This window comes from Mangifera indica, chromosome 18 (assembly GCF_011075055.1).
Source record: "Mangifera indica cultivar Alphonso chromosome 18, CATAS_Mindica_2.1, whole genome shotgun sequence".
Classification (NCBI taxonomy): domain Eukaryota; kingdom Viridiplantae; phylum Streptophyta; class Magnoliopsida; order Sapindales; family Anacardiaceae; genus Mangifera; species Mangifera indica.
In genome coordinates this window covers 9,002,850-9,020,365 of record NC_058154.1, presented here as the reverse complement: position 1 = coordinate 9,020,365, position 17,516 = coordinate 9,002,850, and the positions used below count along the sequence as shown (strand labels likewise).

The window sequence follows — 17,516 nt, the reverse complement described above, 5'->3', positions numbered from 1 at the left end:
TATTTTGTGCAGGAAGTTGTGTGCTTCTTGTTTGAGCTTATCAGAGGTTTGCAAGAGCATTTTCTTTGTGCTCAGTCTTTAATTCTTGTGTTTATTGCGGTTCATCAAATATGGATGCTCAGTTTTCAGAAAATGATCAAAATTGTGATAATAAAGTTGATCTTGTAAGTGGACTCCCTGATTTGATTCTTGCTCACATATTATCTTTTCTTCTATCAAAAGTTGCTGCAAGGACTAGTGTTCTAGTGAATCAGTGGCATTTTTTGCTACTATGAATCATGTACTCAGTCATAGCACCACAGCACAAATAAGAAAATTCAAGCTCTCTTTTTATAGTGCTGGAGTGACCGGGTTGTATCGTGCTCTTTGCTGGGCACAGCAACTGACTTGGCAAGAGGTTCAGGAAATCGATTTTAATGTCGTGGATCCTAAGCCACCATATCAGTGTTCTTAGTTCCATCATGAATAATAATTGCACAACTCAAGGACTATGTACCCAGTTACTGAAAATAATAAGCTAACAAAAGTGCCAATCAAGTTTAGGATTAATCTTGGACCTTATCACGCATTCTAAATTTCAAAAATAGTTTCATCGGAACATCGAACAATCCAAGACAGCAGAATCCAAAAGAGGCATGCAAAATGCAGATCAGTCACCAAGGAGCTGCAGCCAGACTTTCAAAATCAAGCTGAGCATTTTGAGTATTCTGGTTGCAAACATCCAGATTTGATTTCAGTTCAGTGATCTTCAAATCATTTTCCTGCATAAGTAACATAATCTTTCTCTTCTTTCCTTCCAACATTTTGATTTCTTCAACAATTTCAGCAAACTCTGCATTGATTTTTGTTAGCTCATGAGTGTGTTGTAAGATCCGATGTTCAAATTCTTTCATCGCTTCTTGAAGCTGTTCTTGCCTATCTTTCATTAATTGCAGCTCAGTTAGACGATTTCGTATGGGCTGAACATCAAAGCCATGCAATTCTATGTCATGAAGAGTTTCAGAGATGCTATCAAAGACACTTTTTGGGTCATCGACTTGTAACTCAGATGTCCGCTTTACCACTTTGGCAAAAGTTATCATGTAACCAAATGCTAATCCATCACGATACATTTCTTTGCATTGTTTTAAAGGATGGAAGTGAGGCTTCTGCGGCATTGTTTCCAATACTTCTAGAGTCTCAATAAAGGTTTTCCACATTGATGAAGGCTCCATACAAGAGAAGCACTCACTCTCCCCTCTTATTCTATCACTCACTTCATCGTTTGCAGTGGATTCCTTTACAATTTCAATTAGTTTTCCTTTATCATAATTCCTGTGGCTCTGGTTTAAATCCATACCACAGAACTCTGGAAGAAAAACCAAAACCAAATAATAAAGCCAACTATAGTAAGTGATATCGAATAAAAATTCACATCAACTTACTTGAGTCGATCACAATTTTTTGAGAGCATAACCCATCAAAACACACCGATATAGGTTTAGCAATAGTATCCATGTCGCCAGGTACTTCAACAATAGCCATCTCAGCTTCTCTCGTACTGCAAACTGTGTCAGAAGGTTTAGCTGCTTTTTCAGCTGATGCATCTTCAGAACCTGAAAATCCTGTGGAAGGAGTTAGGGGAGAAAAGTCCAAATAAAAGAAGAAACAGACCATCTGCTAAAGAAATGCCATCAGGGATATGTAACATAAGAGTAATCATTCTCAAGATGTGTCAAGCCTCCCACAAATGTTGATTACGAGAAGATAGCATTTCTTTTCACAAATTACAAATGTATTTACATCATATTTGGGGTTAAAGGTGAACATGCTGCACAATAGCCCAGGAAACATGTAAATAGACTAGTGGACTGCTGCAGCTGATATTCAAAGATCTTCCCATAAGATGCAACAAAAATGTTCAATTATACTTAAGAACACCTAGTGTCTAAGTCTAATATTACAAGAAAAAAGGTAAAAGACTAATCAAAATATTTTTCTTTGTAGAATTTTCTACAGCATGCTTGTCAAGTTTGTTGCTGAATGCTGGTACCAACTTTCAGATATGGCAGTTTTTTGCCACTTTTGCTTTATGGTTTATTCAATATCTGCTTTGTCGTATAATAAGCTCAATACCTGTAGACTCTCCAGTAATTTTAGAAGATTCAACACCAGAACTAGCACAATCCTGTGAGTCCATTTTATTAACAGCTACTCCAGCTCCATCACACTTGTTATCTAAGAAATCACAATACTTACATATAAAAAAATGTAAATCTGAAGACATAAATATAGCATCAAGTTATCCCACACCATTAATTTGAGTTTTTTTACCTTTAGACTCAGCTCTGCTTTTACATGATTCAGCATCAAAAATCAAAGGATACTTTAAAGCCATTTTCTCAACAGCAGCTGCAGCTGCAGCTCCATCATGGTTTGTACCTTCAGACTCTTCTGTGTTTTTTGGTGATTCAACATCAACAACAACAATTGCATGCTTTATATGGTTAGATTCTCCAGTATTCACAGGTGATACAGAGTCAGCCATACAAGGATCCTTTAAAACAAATTTATCAGCAGAACCAACAGATTCATTATGCTTTTTACCTACAAAGCACAATTCATCTTTATTAAAAAATAAAATAATGAAAATCTTAAGACATAATTGTAGCATCAACTTATTACATCCCATTCAATTGAGTTCTTTTACCTTTAGATTCTGCTGTGTTTGTCGGTGATGAAGCATCAATAATCACAGAATACTTTAAAACCATGTTATCAGCAGCACCTCCAGCACCATCATTCTTTGTCCCCTCAGAATCTTCTGTGTTTTTAGCAGACTCAGCATCTATTGCATGATCCTTGAAAGTTAACTTATCAAGAGAACCTTCAGCGCCATCATGCTTTCTAACATTATATTTTTCGGTGTTTTCTTTTGATTCAGCATAAAAAATCTCATGATCCTTCAATAGTGATTTATCAACAGCATCTTCAGCTCCATCATGCTTTGTACATTTAGACTCTACAGTGTTTACGGGTGATTTAGCATCAACAATCTCATGATCCTTAAATACCAATTTATCAACATCACCTCTGTTTCCATCATGCTTTGTTTGTTTAAACTTTCCAGTACATATGGGTGAGTCAGTATCAAAACCAAAAAGATCACTCAATTTGTCAAGCTTTTTACCTGCAAGGTAAAGCATGTTTATAAGTATAAAAAGAATTTATAATTCTGAAGACAAAATTGTTACTGTAAGTATAGCACTAGAGTTTGGGTACATTTCACCAAAGTTTTTTGTCCCTCTCCTCTCTTTCTTTTTGAACAGCCAGCTCGACCTTTCTTCTTGGTTATCTGCTTCAAAAGCAAGATAAATAAGGTCAAACAAATTTTCAGGAGAGCAAAATTCCACATTGATCTATAAATGAGACTCTTGGATAAGTAAATCAATGATTGCACCTACCAATTTTAGATTCTTCAAAGGCAAAGAAACTATAGCATCAAGTGAAAGACTCACCTCTTTCATCTTCTTCCCACTTGAGTTTTCAGTGCTTGGAGATGACCAATCCAACCTAAGTTCTCTTGAGCAATTTGCAATAATATCAGTTTCTCCATTGCCACTGTAGGGTGACTGCTCTTCATAATACTCCATGCCATCAAAGGCATCCTGAGCAAACATAGAGCACTATTTTGTTATTCTATTTCTAGGATGGTATTGTTATAGATATTATATATATTAGAATCAATGAACACAAACCCTTGTTGAGTTGAGACAGCTGAATCTATTTCAAAAACTAACACCCCTAAAACATATTAGAGAATGCAGAAGGGCAAGGAAAAATCAAATATAACCATGAGATAATTTTTATTTAATAAATAAAAGCCTAAATATGGTATAGGATGCTTAAAAAGAAAAAACGAGAGAAACCAAACTTCATTTAAACTTACAACTAAAAAGTCATCAGCTTTATCATATCCAAACTTTCAAACTTAGCATAAATTTGAAAAAGCTGGCACCTTCCTATCAGAACTCAAACAAATCAACCACAATACACCGAAACCAACTTCATTTATAAACCTCTCAACAAAAAAAGTTCTCAGCTTTATTATTTTTCATTTCATTCTTCGCATTAAATTTGAGAAAGATGACTCCTTTGACTCAGAACTCAAACAAGTTAAAAGCCATACCCGTAAAAACAAAAGCTTTATGCAACCAGCTTCCATGAAACCCAACAAAACAAACAGAAAGAACTTGAATACCTTCAAAACGCGACAAGCCAAACCACCGACCTTGGGAACCTGCTTTTGGGGTCGAACCCACTTGCCTCCTTCCCAATCCCAGTGAGCCCTCAATTCATAACGCCTAAGATGAAGCAAATCAGGGGGGTTCTCAAAGTACACAGAGTAAACATTTGATTCATGGTTTACTTTCACCACCACACCAATCCACCACCCATCAAGATACATCGCATCTACAACATCATAGACTTGTAAATCATGCTCATCGTTTGGAGGTAAAGGCCTCACAAAAGATGACTCAACGTACTCAGTCAATGGTTTCTCAGAGCCATCATCACAAAGCAAAGATTGGTACTCTATATGGAAAAATCTTTCCTCTCTAGTCCCTTTGTCAGGAGTAGTAGGAGTTAAATGTACTGACGGTGGCTCCAATACTTTAGCCACGTACCAAACACCAGTGAACCCATCTGAATCACTGCTCACTTCCACGAAAGAGCCTTTTTGGAAGAGGGATTTGTCATCACTGCTGAGCATATTTAGTATCAACTATGATAATAACAATGTATGAAGAAGAAATATCATAGTTTCTTGGGCACCAATACAGAATGAGAGGCTTTCCGCTTTGTTTTCCTTGTCCTAAATTGACTGCAACAGTGCAACATGAACAGGCAGTGGAGAGAGTCTGTTCGTTTTCCTATGTAGTTGTGTCAGAGGTTTTATTGCTCCGAAGACTTCTAGTATCTCTCGTAGGACGCAGTTAGAGTTCAAGCTTCAGCTATTGGATTGGCAGATGGTGGGTGAATGAATTGTCATTGAAAGTTGCAACAAAATTAATATAAAAACTGTAGCGCCATAGAAGTAATCTTTGAATTATAATCTCTTCAAAAGCGACTAGATTATGAACATACATTGAAGCGAAAAAGGGATTTTAATTATTTTAATCTTTTTTTAATTTTTTTATATCTTGTTTACTTTCTTTTATTTCACAATTTTAAATCATAATTTAATATTTGTTTTACTCTTGTCATTAATCTTAAAAACTCTAGTTTCTTTAACTTGCTTTCATCTACAATTTCAACTAAAAATCACTTAAATTCAAAGAGGTTTTGAATCAAAATCATCTTACTACAAATAAGTTAATTGTTTGTTATTTTATATTGAAGATTCAAAACTTAAATTGTAAGAGCTCATTTTCATTATGTAATGATAGAATACTTATATTTTAATTTACAAATTGTTGTCTTGAAATCAAAGTAGTTATAGGAATGGTAGATTGATGTTAAACTTGTGCTAGATTGGAAGTAACTAAGTTTTTGTGATCGAATCAATAAAAAACGGAAGTGGGTAGGCGTTTTTAAACTTTTTGGGTAAATTTCAAAATATAAGAGAATTTATAAGACTTTTATGATACTTTAGGAACAAAACTTTCATCTTGTGGATGGTAGTGAATATCTGGAGTTAATGTTGTTTCAACCAAATGTATTTATGTAATCTCAAGAATCTTTCATTTCAATTTTTAAAATGATTAAAATAATATTTATAACAATGAATTTCTAAAGTTGATCACAGTAAGAGATGCAAAGGTGAGGATCAAAGATTATTAATAATTGACACAAAAATTGATTATGAAGGATTGGTTGAGACTTTGAGCTCTCTCTTGAGAGTCAATCAAAGGTGCACTCATGTCCACATATATATGAAAGCTGAAAACCAGTCAATGGATTGTTTTATAAGGTTCAAGATAATCACGATGTCTGATGGCATTATCTCGTAAAAAAAAAAAAAACAACTGACATCTCTTTTTGTGATGGTGAGTCATAAAGAAAGAAAAAACAATTATCAAGAACAACATATTGAGGAACAATATATAGAGGATCCATCCACGACAGCAGACAAGGTTAACTTTTTTACTCTTGTAAATTTTGAGGCACAATCATGGCGTGGTTTAGAAGAAGATGAAAAGGGTAATGTGAACGTTGATATTGCTGACAAAGATTATTGAAGATGGTGTAGACTTGTATGCCAATGTTGAGAAATGGGTTTATGGTAGGAAGGATAGAATACTAACATAGGTGTATTCAATTGAATGGATAAGTGTAGCACTAATAGGCATACTCAAGGGTATTTTTGTCTTTTGTCTTGTTGAATATGTCTATTTATTGTATATGTGATATATGTGATTTTTGAGGTTGCACGACCGTATGGGAAGGTCACACACCCATGTGTGTTTAGCAAGGGCAAAGTAGTTTTTTTTTTTCTATGTGATGCACAAAAATTGGTTAAGTTTGGAAGACATACACACTTGTGTATATGGGAGTACACGCTCGTATATGGTCAACATATTTGAATTTTGGATAAGAATCAGTTTTGCAATAATTTTAAAAACTGCCATTAATAGGTAACAACGTACACACCTGTGTATTGCAATTTTTAATTAAAAATAAAAAGATTTTGTATATGTTTGGCTCACCATTCTGCATAACATTTCAACAAAAATAGAGAGTTGAGAGTTCTTGAAGTCATGGAGATGCAAATAGACTTTTGGGGATTAATCTCGCCATGCGAAGACCTACTGCATTGTCAAAAGAGAGGTAAGTATGGTGTTTCCCCAATTTTGTGGCTACGGATGTTTGGCCATGAATTGATAATTTTTATGAATTTGTGATAGTGATGCTTGATTCTTGAGTTTGCTAATCTGGAATTGTGAGACTAGTTTATATGTTTATTGTATTACGAGACTATACATATGATCATTGATGGATTTTTATCATATGAGTGGTGAATTGATTATTTTATGTTATTGAATCCCTAGAACTAAATGGTTAGTAGCATGTTAGAATGGCCTGATGATGGTTAATGAATTTCATATACGTTTATGTGATGTTTTGCTAATGAACGGATTGTCGTGATTGGTTGATGGAGTATTCAAATGCTAGTGTATTTGATAATGGAAGAGCTATATTGAGTTTGGAAGATCAGAAGTGATGTAGTGTTTTTAGTCATGTAGTTTCACTTTAGGATGATTATGTTAATGGAAAGATGCAAATTTAGAAGTATTAGAGTTGGTTTGGATGGTAAAAATGCAAGGAAACTTAGGTTGTAATTTTGTAGAACACGCTACACACCCATGTGTGATTGTATACACAGTCGTGTATATTTGGGTGCGAATAACCCTTGTGTTAGGTTGAAGCCACGAGCATGTTAATTTAGGAATGAATACACATCTGTGTGGGATAAGATGTACGATTGTGAGTATGATTCTAGGTTGTATGTCCATGTGTGATAGAATTCAAGTCATATAAGTAGGATTCATACACCCTCGTGTATGAAAGGTACACCCCCTTGTATAATTAGGGAATTTGGAAAAGAATGTGTATGAAGTTAATAATAATTATTCATAGTTATAGTAATGACTATTATACCCCTATAAGGGATAAATAAGTGAAAATGAATGTTGAGGCCCTAATAAAAACTAATATAGACATATTGGCCATAACAAAGGCAATGTGAGAGGGAAATATTGTGAAAGTGCCTAATTATGAGTATGACAATACGAGGAAAATCTTGAGATGCCTTACTATGTGGACGACAACATAAACCCAGATTGAAGCAATTCTGAATCAAAAACACAAATGTTGTTTTCTTTCTTGTCATCGAGTTATATACAGTATGACTTACCACCAAGCTATATGCAGTATGGTCTTTCCATCGCGTTATGTGTAGTGTGGCTATGAAAACATCAAGGTTAGTCTATGTGACCTTAGCCCAAAGCCTGAACGATGATAGGTGTATAGGGTACACCATATGAATGACATCTAAGGTGTCTCATCCTTTCACCACACTTTTGGGACGTTGATATACATCATTGATATTAGTCATTGGGATAACATGGGGCGTTAAGATATCTGGATGGGTATATAGGATACTGGTATAATATTTGGGGTACCACAACTAAATTGGATATGGAACGCATTGAATTATATTATTTTTTTATTGTTGTGTACACGGTGTTGAGAGATCACTTTCTTATTGAGTGTATTTCACTCACTGTGTTCCTTTGTAAAGCAACGGGGTGAAGACAAAGTTAGAGGGTCTACTTGAGATGTTGCAAGAGCGACGGACATTTATGTCATTTGCACTTATAAGTTTTATTTATGTTTATACATGTATTATTTTTGGATCTGGATCTTGAGTTTTGTAAACATGGATTTCAGACACACGGTTTGTATTAGGATTATTTATTGTTGTTTTAATTGTTACACATTTTGGGATTGTGGGAGTTGAAATTTAATACTACGCATTTATTACATTGTTGCATGTGTTGGAAAAATTTTAGTCAACACATTTCTTTAAATGCATACTCTTGATAGGGGTATGTATTGGGAGAAGGGTGTTACAATGAGATGGATGATGTTCCGATGGATTATCTTGAGTTGGATGAAACAAAAGACATTGAATGGTAAATGATCATAATGAGAGGATGGATTAGAGTGGGGGATTCAAGTATAGTGTTGGACAAGAAGATTCTATTCATCATGGGGCAACTCCGATAAATATTCGTGCTCTTGATTCATTTCATTTGGGTATGTTACCTATCGTGGATATTCAAAATGAGGGTCTTGATAATGTTATTACACGACACAATGGTAGTTTCAAAGTTCACAGTATTTTTGACAATAAAAAGTGCTACAAGATGCATTTCAAAGGCATTTTTTTAGAAAATGGATATTAGCATAAAGTATTGTATTCTACCAAGTCTCAATAAGGAATCAAATGCTTGTATGAGCAATATTGATAACGAGTATGAACAATTAGGATTGAGGGTTGTGACTTTTTTAAGCTGCATCATTTGGATAATGACCACACTTGTTATCAAAATCAAATAATGTCTCATCATAGATAATTTAAATTATGTTACGAATACTCCGGTTAACTTTGATTGAGCATGTGCATGTTATTGGATTTTCATGCCAATGCACTTGTTCATATTTCTCAAAGATTCAAAATTTAATTCCTTTCTCCATGCCTGTTTGCATCTTAATGGAGAAATGACATGTCATTTCAAGTTAATCCAATATTTTGCTAATGATTTGTTTTTTCTTTGTTCCCACTAATGAAAGGAGTAGGATGTGAAACCTCAACAAGAATTGCTATTGGCACAACCAAAGCTCTCTCCTCTCTTTAAGATATCAACTTGTTTGTGTGTCAATGGTTGTCATAAAATACACTTATTATCTTATTATTTGATACAATTTAGAATTTAATTTTAAAATATTATTATACGAGATTTAAAAATTTATTCTCATATTTAGAATTTCAAACTTTTATTATTCAAACTATTTCATAAAACACCTTAATGTACTACATATGAGATCTTTTTATTATACCAAGTTGGTGAGTAAAGAAATGGCAACACAAATTAATTACTCTCTCTCTCTCTCCCATCTCCAAGACGATCTGATCTTGCCAGAAAAAGTAAACGGTCTCTAGTAACATTGTTAGGGTAAGTTAACGACCTCTTTGCGAGCTCTTTGCTTGACACCTCGGTAACATTAGTGGGAGTTTTTTCAAAATGTTTCACAAGAAGCAAAATCCCAACTGACCTAACTTTGATTAATAGCCTTTGCCAGAATGAAGAACGTAAATTACTGACTAGTAATATAGCTTTACACCTGCACTTATTTTTGGCAAAGAAAATATGGGTCCCGTGAATCTCCTTAGCTTTACAAATTATCAACTGTTTGTTCTACCCAAAGCATCCAGATGGCTAATATTCCATGGGTACAGCTAATACTTTCACGTGATTCAATTGTTCATTATTTATCCTTTATCACTTTCTTTTTGTCTGCTGGCATTTCAACTGTGAGCTTTTGCTGACTGTTGAACAAGTAACATTTATGAAGCTTTATCTCTTGAAACAGCTAGGTTATTTCTGGTGAAGAAATTTAGATAAAGTATTATTATTAAGGCCCAGACATGGTACAGATCTTAAAAGTTGTTTGTATTAATTTAATTTAATTTAAATTTATTTGATTTGATTTTAAAATTTAAATTTAAATATTTATTTTATTTTTAAAATCAAATTAAACTTAACTAAAATATATTAGATTTACGTTTGACTCAAATTTATAATTTAAATTAATAGTTTGAATTCGTAACTCAATTCAATCAAATTTATAGCTTAATCAATTTGAATTCATAGTTTGAATCTATGATTCGATTCAATTTGAATTCATAATTTAAATAAATAATTTTAAATATTATTCAAATAAAATGATATTACTTTATGAATAAATTACGAATTTAAATTATAAATTCAAACTATAAATTTAAATTATCAATTTAGATTAAATTAAACTTTAAATTTAAATAATTAATTTGAGTTATAAAATTAAGTTGAAGACAAATTAAATTAAATTAAATTATTTTTTTATTTAAATTAAACTTAATTTTAACCAATAAATTTGAGATACATTATTTTTGCATTTGAGTTAAACTCAAATGCAGGCGTACTCAGAATCACCGGTTGGTGTTCACCCCTCAATTATTATTCTGGTGTTGATTTGAGTGTCCACTGGCGGCTATCAGCCGGAAATTCAGACCCTTGAAGTAGCTTTCACAACTATGCCACATTTATTTCTTTCCACCGACACGTCAGGAATCAGGATATACATCCCAAACCATATGATTATGATGGGTTTGATTGACTCTTTGAAATTGTTGAGTGTTCCTGCAAGATTAAAATGGTAGTTGCCATTAATAGCACAGGGCAAACGTGATAGTTATTGACTTTTTTTTTTATAAATAATATTTTATATTTAAATAAATTAATATATTATTAATAAATAATTATAAATTAAAAATAAAATTAATAATTTAATTACTTAATTATATAATAATATATTAATTTTATCGTATTTAATAATATATATTAATTTAAATATAATAAAACTAATAGTTATTATGAATATATAATCAAAATATATGATATATATTTTATGATATGATATAATATATATAAAAAAAGATATGTATCATAAAATATATTAAATTAATACGATTCATATTACCGATATGGATTAATATATATTTTTTAAATAATGATCTAATAGAAGTACATATGAAAAATTTTAAATTTTTAAAAATATTTGTGATATTTTCTAATGATAATATGTCAATTAGATTTTTTTATTATTTTACTTTTTAAAATTTATATCATATGATACGATATAATACTCAATATATGATACGATATACGATTTAACTATTATAACTACGAGTATAATTGAAATTTGCTCTCCTTATATATAATATTTGTTCACAAGGTTTTAATGGGAAATTATTAACCAACCTTAACACTATCTAGATTTGATTAAACAATAAAATTATATATATAAATGATAAATATAAATTTGAGTATAAATGATAATATATTACCATATTATTAAGTAATTTTAATTTTAAAATAAAATAAAATCTAATTATATAATCACATATAATCTAAACACTCATATTTATATAAATTATTTATGCATATTCTATTACACTTCAACCGAAACCTAGTGAAAAGATAGATCCATACTTGCATAGCTAGATATGCATGTGAAATGGAAAAATAGGGTAAAAAGCCACAACCCTACATGAGGGGTCCCAGAGTGCCAAGAAAAGTTGGCACTCGAAGAACGCTTTTGTACAATTATATGCTCCTCTGGACAAACTGTCTTCTCCCATGAACAGTTTCTGCTGTAGTTGCTGCTTTCAATCCTTAAGCCTCTTCATTTAGTTCCAATCTTCAGGGGGCACCATTGAAATTCATAACATCTGTTGGTAACTTTAGCTAGCTAACACTTGGTCCTATGGATTAAAATCTTAGGCGCTTTCATTGTCAAAGTGATTCTTTGCGAAGGTAGTTATTTCCTGCTCTTTGAAAAAAAGTTTGTTAACTGGACCTGGAATCTTGTTAAGCTTTTTCATTTCTATGTTATATGTAATTCTCTGAGATTCCATCTGATTTGCAGAACTAAATGGGAAACGTTCGAGTCATCGCGTTCTACATCACAATCTGCTGCATAGCTTTTATTATATCAAAGATTGTTGTTTCAGTCCTACTTTATCGGAGATGGAAAAGAAAGAACATGGTTTCTGCAGACGGACTCTCAGGTATTATTTATAAGATGACTCGAAGGTGGTTTACCAGAAAGGAAATGAAGATTTTACTAATTTGTTGTTGTGGGAAAATACAGATGGGAAGATAGTCATGTTTAGGTCTCCATTCATACAATCTCTACCAGGTGATGTAGTACTGAAGAAGACACTGAAATTGAGCAGCAAAGACATTGTCGGCTCAGGAGGTTTTGGAACAGTTTACAGATTGATGATCAATGACTCAACAACCTTTGCCGTCAAAAGATTACACAGGGGAACTGCAGAGATGGAGAGAGGTTTCGAGAGAGAGTTGGAGGCAATGGGAGATATAAAGCACCGAAATATTGTTACTCTGCATGGATACTGCATTGCCCCTCAACACAATTTTCTCATATATGAGTTCATGCCTAATGGAAGTTTGGATACATTTCTCTATGGTATGCATATAATATATAGCTTCAAGAAAATGTTTGTTCCTTAGTCTCAGCATATAAAATATTGTTCTGAAAATCTTTCTTCTAAAGCACATGAAAATGTTGATAACTTCTCGAACGAGGTCAGAATTTCAAATGATGCATGAATGATTGGAAATTAGCAAATGATGCAGGAAACTCATTAAACAAGAAGCATTTAGATTGGCCAGCAAGATACAAAATAGCAGTAGGAGCTGCAAGAGGTATAGCATACCTTCATCATGACTGCATTCCCCACATAATCCATAGAGATATCAAGTCAAGCAACATCTTGCTAGATCAAAACATGGAGGCTCGAGTGAGTGATTTCGGACTTGCCACATTGATGCAACCTGAAAACTCTCATGTTTCAACATTAGTAGTAGGAACTTTTGGGTACTTAGCACCTGGTAAAAAGCAATATATAGATCAAGTCAAGTCTCTCCCTTTCTTGTGGATGGTTCATCATATGATAATTTAGTAATATAACATTTGTTGTTCTTCAGAATACTTTGATACAGGGAGGGCTACAGCAAAAGGTGATGTTTACAGCTTCGGAGTTGTTTTACTAGAGCTTTTAACCGGAAAGAAACCCATGGATGAAGTATTTCTAGAGGAAGGAACCAAACTTGTGACATGGGTATTTTCGATAGTCCTCCCATATGTTTAATCACACCTAGATGTTATATACATCAACTTACAGTTTGTCGATGTTGAAACAGGTCAAAGCAGTTGTTCAGAACCAGAGGGAAGAGTATGTGCTCGACCCTCGACTGGAAGATTGCCCAACAGATGAGATTAACATTGTATTCAGTATTGCACTAACATGCCTCGAACCAGAACCCTCCAAGAGACCTACCATGGCTGAGGTTGTCAAGATGCTTGAGAAAATTAAGTCAGAAAAAGCTGTCAGAAACAATTAATATTTGCTTAATGACCATGCCTTCCAGAAGCAGAAGTCTATAAAGCGATTCCTAGCTATGTGGAGCTTTTTTGTCTCTTCTTTTCTTTTTCTTTCCGTTGAGGAAATTAGAAAATGTTTCATCAGAATCAAAAGCTAGACAGGAATTAAGCAAGCCTTGAAGAAACTCTGCCCAGTCAAATGCCACTCACACAGACAAAGAAAGGCATGTTTGCTCAGGATATTTATCAAGCTGATCAATCATCAAGCAAAAGGTATTACAAGGACAAGATGTGGCTTAAAGGAATTGAGTAAGAACAACATTACAGGATCAAATGGCAGAAAAGGAGAGCCATCAAAGAACAAAACACATGAAAAGATTCATGGAATGCAGGTTGTACTTATTTCTCAAGAATGAATTTTTCAATTTACATAGTTGTCAGTACAGACAGATAATAAAATTATACAGAAGAATTTAGCAAGGAAGTTACTGATGGAGGAAAGACGTTATTAGTAGAAATGCCTTAATGGATATATATAATTCAATATGACAGATTCTCATGCAAAGTCATGGATGAGCATTTTACGAAGACAAGATAAATTATATTTCTGAATCACAATGAACAACTCTACTAAGCACTATACTTGGTTGAGAAACATGGTTTCTTTTTGGAATTATCTAACCACCTTCAAAGTAGTAGCTCATTGCAAAAAGAACAAAATTTACACCAGATCAGTATCAAGAGAGTACATGTAGAACCACCCACATCATTTACTGAACATTTAAATAAATAGGTACAAAAATTTGGAGAAACTGACTTCACTTGAGGGTTTTGGCCAGCCCAGTGGCAACTGAGGCTTTTAGTGAAGGGCTAACTGAAGCACCTCCAAAAAAGACATCATAAAGTGCAGAAGTGACATTTTCAGACTGAATTGTAGCATCCACAGCAGAAGGCAATCCATCTGATGAGATGCAAACCTGGAATCATAATTGAACAAACCTCTGATCGAAATGTGAAGAAGGTTGGCAAAAGAACAAGAATGCTCGAGAAAGATTTTCTACTATAATATTAAATTTATGTCAACTAAAATAAACATACATGCGTCTCGGACGGGTTCAGCCATGTTAAAAAGATGAAAGTTCCTTTCTTAAGAGGCCGTGCTTGGAAGATGCTACGAAATGTGGACAGTGCAGTTTTATCAACTCCAGTAGGTGCTTTGATTCTTGGGGAGATGGCTTCATCCAGAGCATCCCAGAAAGTTTTTCCATCAATATCTCTGACCAGAACAATCTGTAATGATTTCTCCGAAGGAACTGCAGTATAAACATTTTAAGACTAACAAGATATATTAGAACTTTCAGGAATTGCTGCAATATTTGATATCATTTAATTACCCTGAAAAACTGAGTCAAACAAAGAGGAATCCTCCAGAATCTGAGCTGCTGGTCGTCCTTTCCATGCTGTCAATTTATCTAAGATAGATTGATTGATATATAGTCCTACAGCATAGACCTTAACTCCAATAATAGCAAAAACCTTCTCCCTGTATCCTGAAATTATTTCAGATCATCAAAGTGATTATTCCATGGAGCCATCAAAATAAAACTTCTTCATGCAACACCAGAAACATGTTGTGAAACATTTAATAGAAAGAGCACTGCCTGATTAAGTTAATGTTGTGATGATTCAAGATCAAGAAAAGTATTTGTACTTATTTATGCATACTTGTGTATGTGCAAGATCATTGACCTTATACATGATAACATTCACAATATAATGGTTCAAATGATGGGTCATACCAAGTTCCTAAGTCTTAGTTTTTCCTATACTTTCAAGTGCCACTTCCACATCAATTCACGTGGTGCCTTGAAATTGTTCATGATGATTCTTAAACAAAAAGCATATAATTAATTTTACAACTAAAGTCTAAAGCAACTGACCTGTTCCAAGCAAAGACAATGGACATGAGAAACCTGGCAAACTCAATGATGTCTGAAATTTTACCTTGGTTACAGGTTCCTCAGTGCACTCTGCACTTCCAACTGCACATGGAGAAAAAATAAACATTTATGAATTCACGGTATAAAGTTAATGGCTCTTTTCATTATATTACTGGTAATTCTGAATATCTTCTATAGCACTTTTTATGACTATGCAAAACATAATTTGAACTGGGAGCATCGCCGCTTTAACAACAATTTATTCAGTATGCCCAAGAATCCTGATCATTTCACTCTAGAAACCACTTAGATGAAAGAAGGTACAATTTCCTAGCCTTTTTTCATGCACAATTTGGTCATGTAAATCCTCTCCACAAAGAACAATAAGAGTTGAGGTTCATACTCCAGTTTACCTAAATCTAACACAACCAAAAAAATGTGCTAACCATATCATGGTTTCCAGCAACAAAAATAAATGTTAAAAATTTATGATAGAATGGCCAAAGCAATATACACTTTATAACAATGTTAATCAAGACTGAAAATAAAGCCATTAAAATCATCCTCCGATTCTCATGAAAAACTTGTGCATGCATCATGGTTGAAATTTTAGCTAAATTAAGAACTTCTCCTTTTTCACAAATTTTGAGCTGGCTATGATTCCTAATAAAGCATCAAACTGCAACAAAATAAATACTCTGAATACTATACAATCGCTTAGTTCTTGTTCTACAATGCTTCTAATATTAATATAAACAATAGAAAAAAAAAAAAAGCAAAGTTCTAGAGATTAAACTTCTTTTTTGGCATTATAATCGCGAAACCTAACATAGACAATCCACTCTACACAGAGACACATTTCCAGTCCCATATACGGAATGAATTTAAACCCATTTTCCCACTAAAGAAACCAAAATAAAAACTAAATATTTAGCAACTTTTATCACATGCACATCAACAAATAACCACAACAATCCATACAACAGAAAAACAAAACAATGTGAGAAACATGAAGGGACTCGGAGTAGAGTATAACCTGAAGAAGAAGCATTTACAGAGAAGTAAGTTCGTGCCATTTTAGGAGGAATTGTTGAAAATTGCGAGCAAGATCGACTCTTGCAGGAAAACACAAGTGGGTTCAAAATTTTTACCGACAAAAAACAACTGGGTTTTGAGTTGCAGGTTTTAGCAGGCATCAGTGATGAAAAACAAATTGGTTTCGACAATGTTGCTCCTGCTGTAAGCATTTTCAGAAATTTGATTCTGCTTTCAGGATAGAATTGTGCTTTAGCTCTCAGATTGAAGATGAAAATGGCGGATTATTCAATGCAGTTTCATGATTTCTGAAAGGGGCAGAGTTTTTATAGGGTTAGTTAATGCAGAGCGGTGTTTGCACACAATTAAGATGATCCAAGTTGTTTTTTTTTTTTTTCTTTTTTATTAAAGGGCGAATGACTGTTTCTCATATAAAGTATCATTTTATCTTAAAATTTTATCATTTAACTTTGAACATTTTATTTATTTACTTATGAGTTAAATTTTTTTTTTTTCCCCTTAAATCATAAAAACTAACAATTTCTTCTATAAGCCAAGTTTTAAAAAATAACATTTTCTTCTCTAGGGTTTGATTTTCAAAATCTGACACCATTTCTAACACTACTTTAGCGACATCTCCTTTCACTTCGTCCGGTGGTTGCTCCCTCACCATCTTCCCCTCTAACTAATGATCTTAAACCCAATAAGAGACGATGTTTTATTGGGAAAGATGAAACATTGTTTTCCCGACAAAGACAAGATCTCTCGTCTTTGTCTTCCCTAACAAAGATGAGACTCTTATCTTCGTCGAGGAAGACAAAG

The 17,516-nt window shown here is 33.4% G+C and overlaps 3 protein-coding genes across 6 annotated transcripts; 1 reads left to right on the top strand and 2 right to left on the bottom strand.

Moving 5' to 3' along the window:
• Positions 1 to 472: 472 nt before the first annotated feature.
• LOC123202265 lies at positions 473 to 5,105 on the bottom strand. 3 transcript variants are annotated; one of them, XM_044618091.1, is made up of 9 exons: positions 4,241 to 5,105; positions 3,444 to 3,647; positions 3,262 to 3,334; positions 3,071 to 3,169; positions 2,690 to 3,001; positions 2,314 to 2,586; positions 2,116 to 2,217; positions 1,425 to 1,604; positions 473 to 1,348 (listed from the first exon to the last, which is right to left on the bottom strand). In XM_044618091.1, the coding sequence occupies exons 1-9, from the start codon at positions 4,751 to 4,753 to the stop codon at positions 654 to 656; spliced, it is 2,451 nt and encodes an 816-aa protein (XP_044474026.1). In that variant the 5' UTR covers positions 4,754 to 5,105; the 3' UTR covers positions 473 to 653. The 3 variants fall into 3 exon arrangements, with proteins under 3 accessions (XP_044474026.1, XP_044474024.1, XP_044474025.1); XM_044618089.1 differs by having other exon boundaries at positions 2,690 to 3,169; XM_044618090.1 differs by having other exon boundaries at positions 2,690 to 3,169; positions 3,498 to 3,647; positions 4,241 to 5,103.
• Positions 5,106 to 11,849: 6,744 nt separating this feature from the next.
• LOC123202297 (receptor-like serine/threonine-protein kinase At1g78530) lies at positions 11,850 to 14,150 on the top strand. Of its 2 annotated transcripts, none has more exons than XM_044618149.1 (6): positions 11,850 to 12,125; positions 12,238 to 12,379; positions 12,463 to 12,801; positions 12,960 to 13,226; positions 13,323 to 13,456; positions 13,539 to 14,150. In XM_044618149.1, exons 2-6 carry the CDS (start codon positions 12,244 to 12,246, stop codon positions 13,737 to 13,739), a joined length of 1,077 nt encoding a protein of 358 aa, XP_044474084.1. In that variant the 5' UTR covers positions 11,850 to 12,125; positions 12,238 to 12,243; the 3' UTR covers positions 13,740 to 14,150. The 2 variants fall into 2 exon arrangements, with proteins under 2 accessions (XP_044474084.1, XP_044474085.1); XM_044618150.1 differs by having other exon boundaries at positions 11,852 to 12,125; positions 12,972 to 13,226.
• Positions 14,151 to 14,362: 212 nt separating this feature from the next.
• On the bottom strand, positions 14,363 to 17,068 carry LOC123202298 (fatty-acid-binding protein 3, chloroplastic). The gene is made up of 5 exons (XM_044618151.1): positions 16,696 to 17,068; positions 15,660 to 15,761; positions 15,114 to 15,269; positions 14,818 to 15,032; positions 14,363 to 14,696 (listed from the first exon to the last, which is right to left on the bottom strand). Exons 1-5 carry the CDS (start codon positions 16,904 to 16,906, stop codon positions 14,538 to 14,540), a joined length of 843 nt encoding a protein of 280 aa, XP_044474086.1. The 5' UTR covers positions 16,907 to 17,068; the 3' UTR covers positions 14,363 to 14,537.
• Between the last annotated feature and the right edge of the window lie 448 nt (positions 17,069 to 17,516).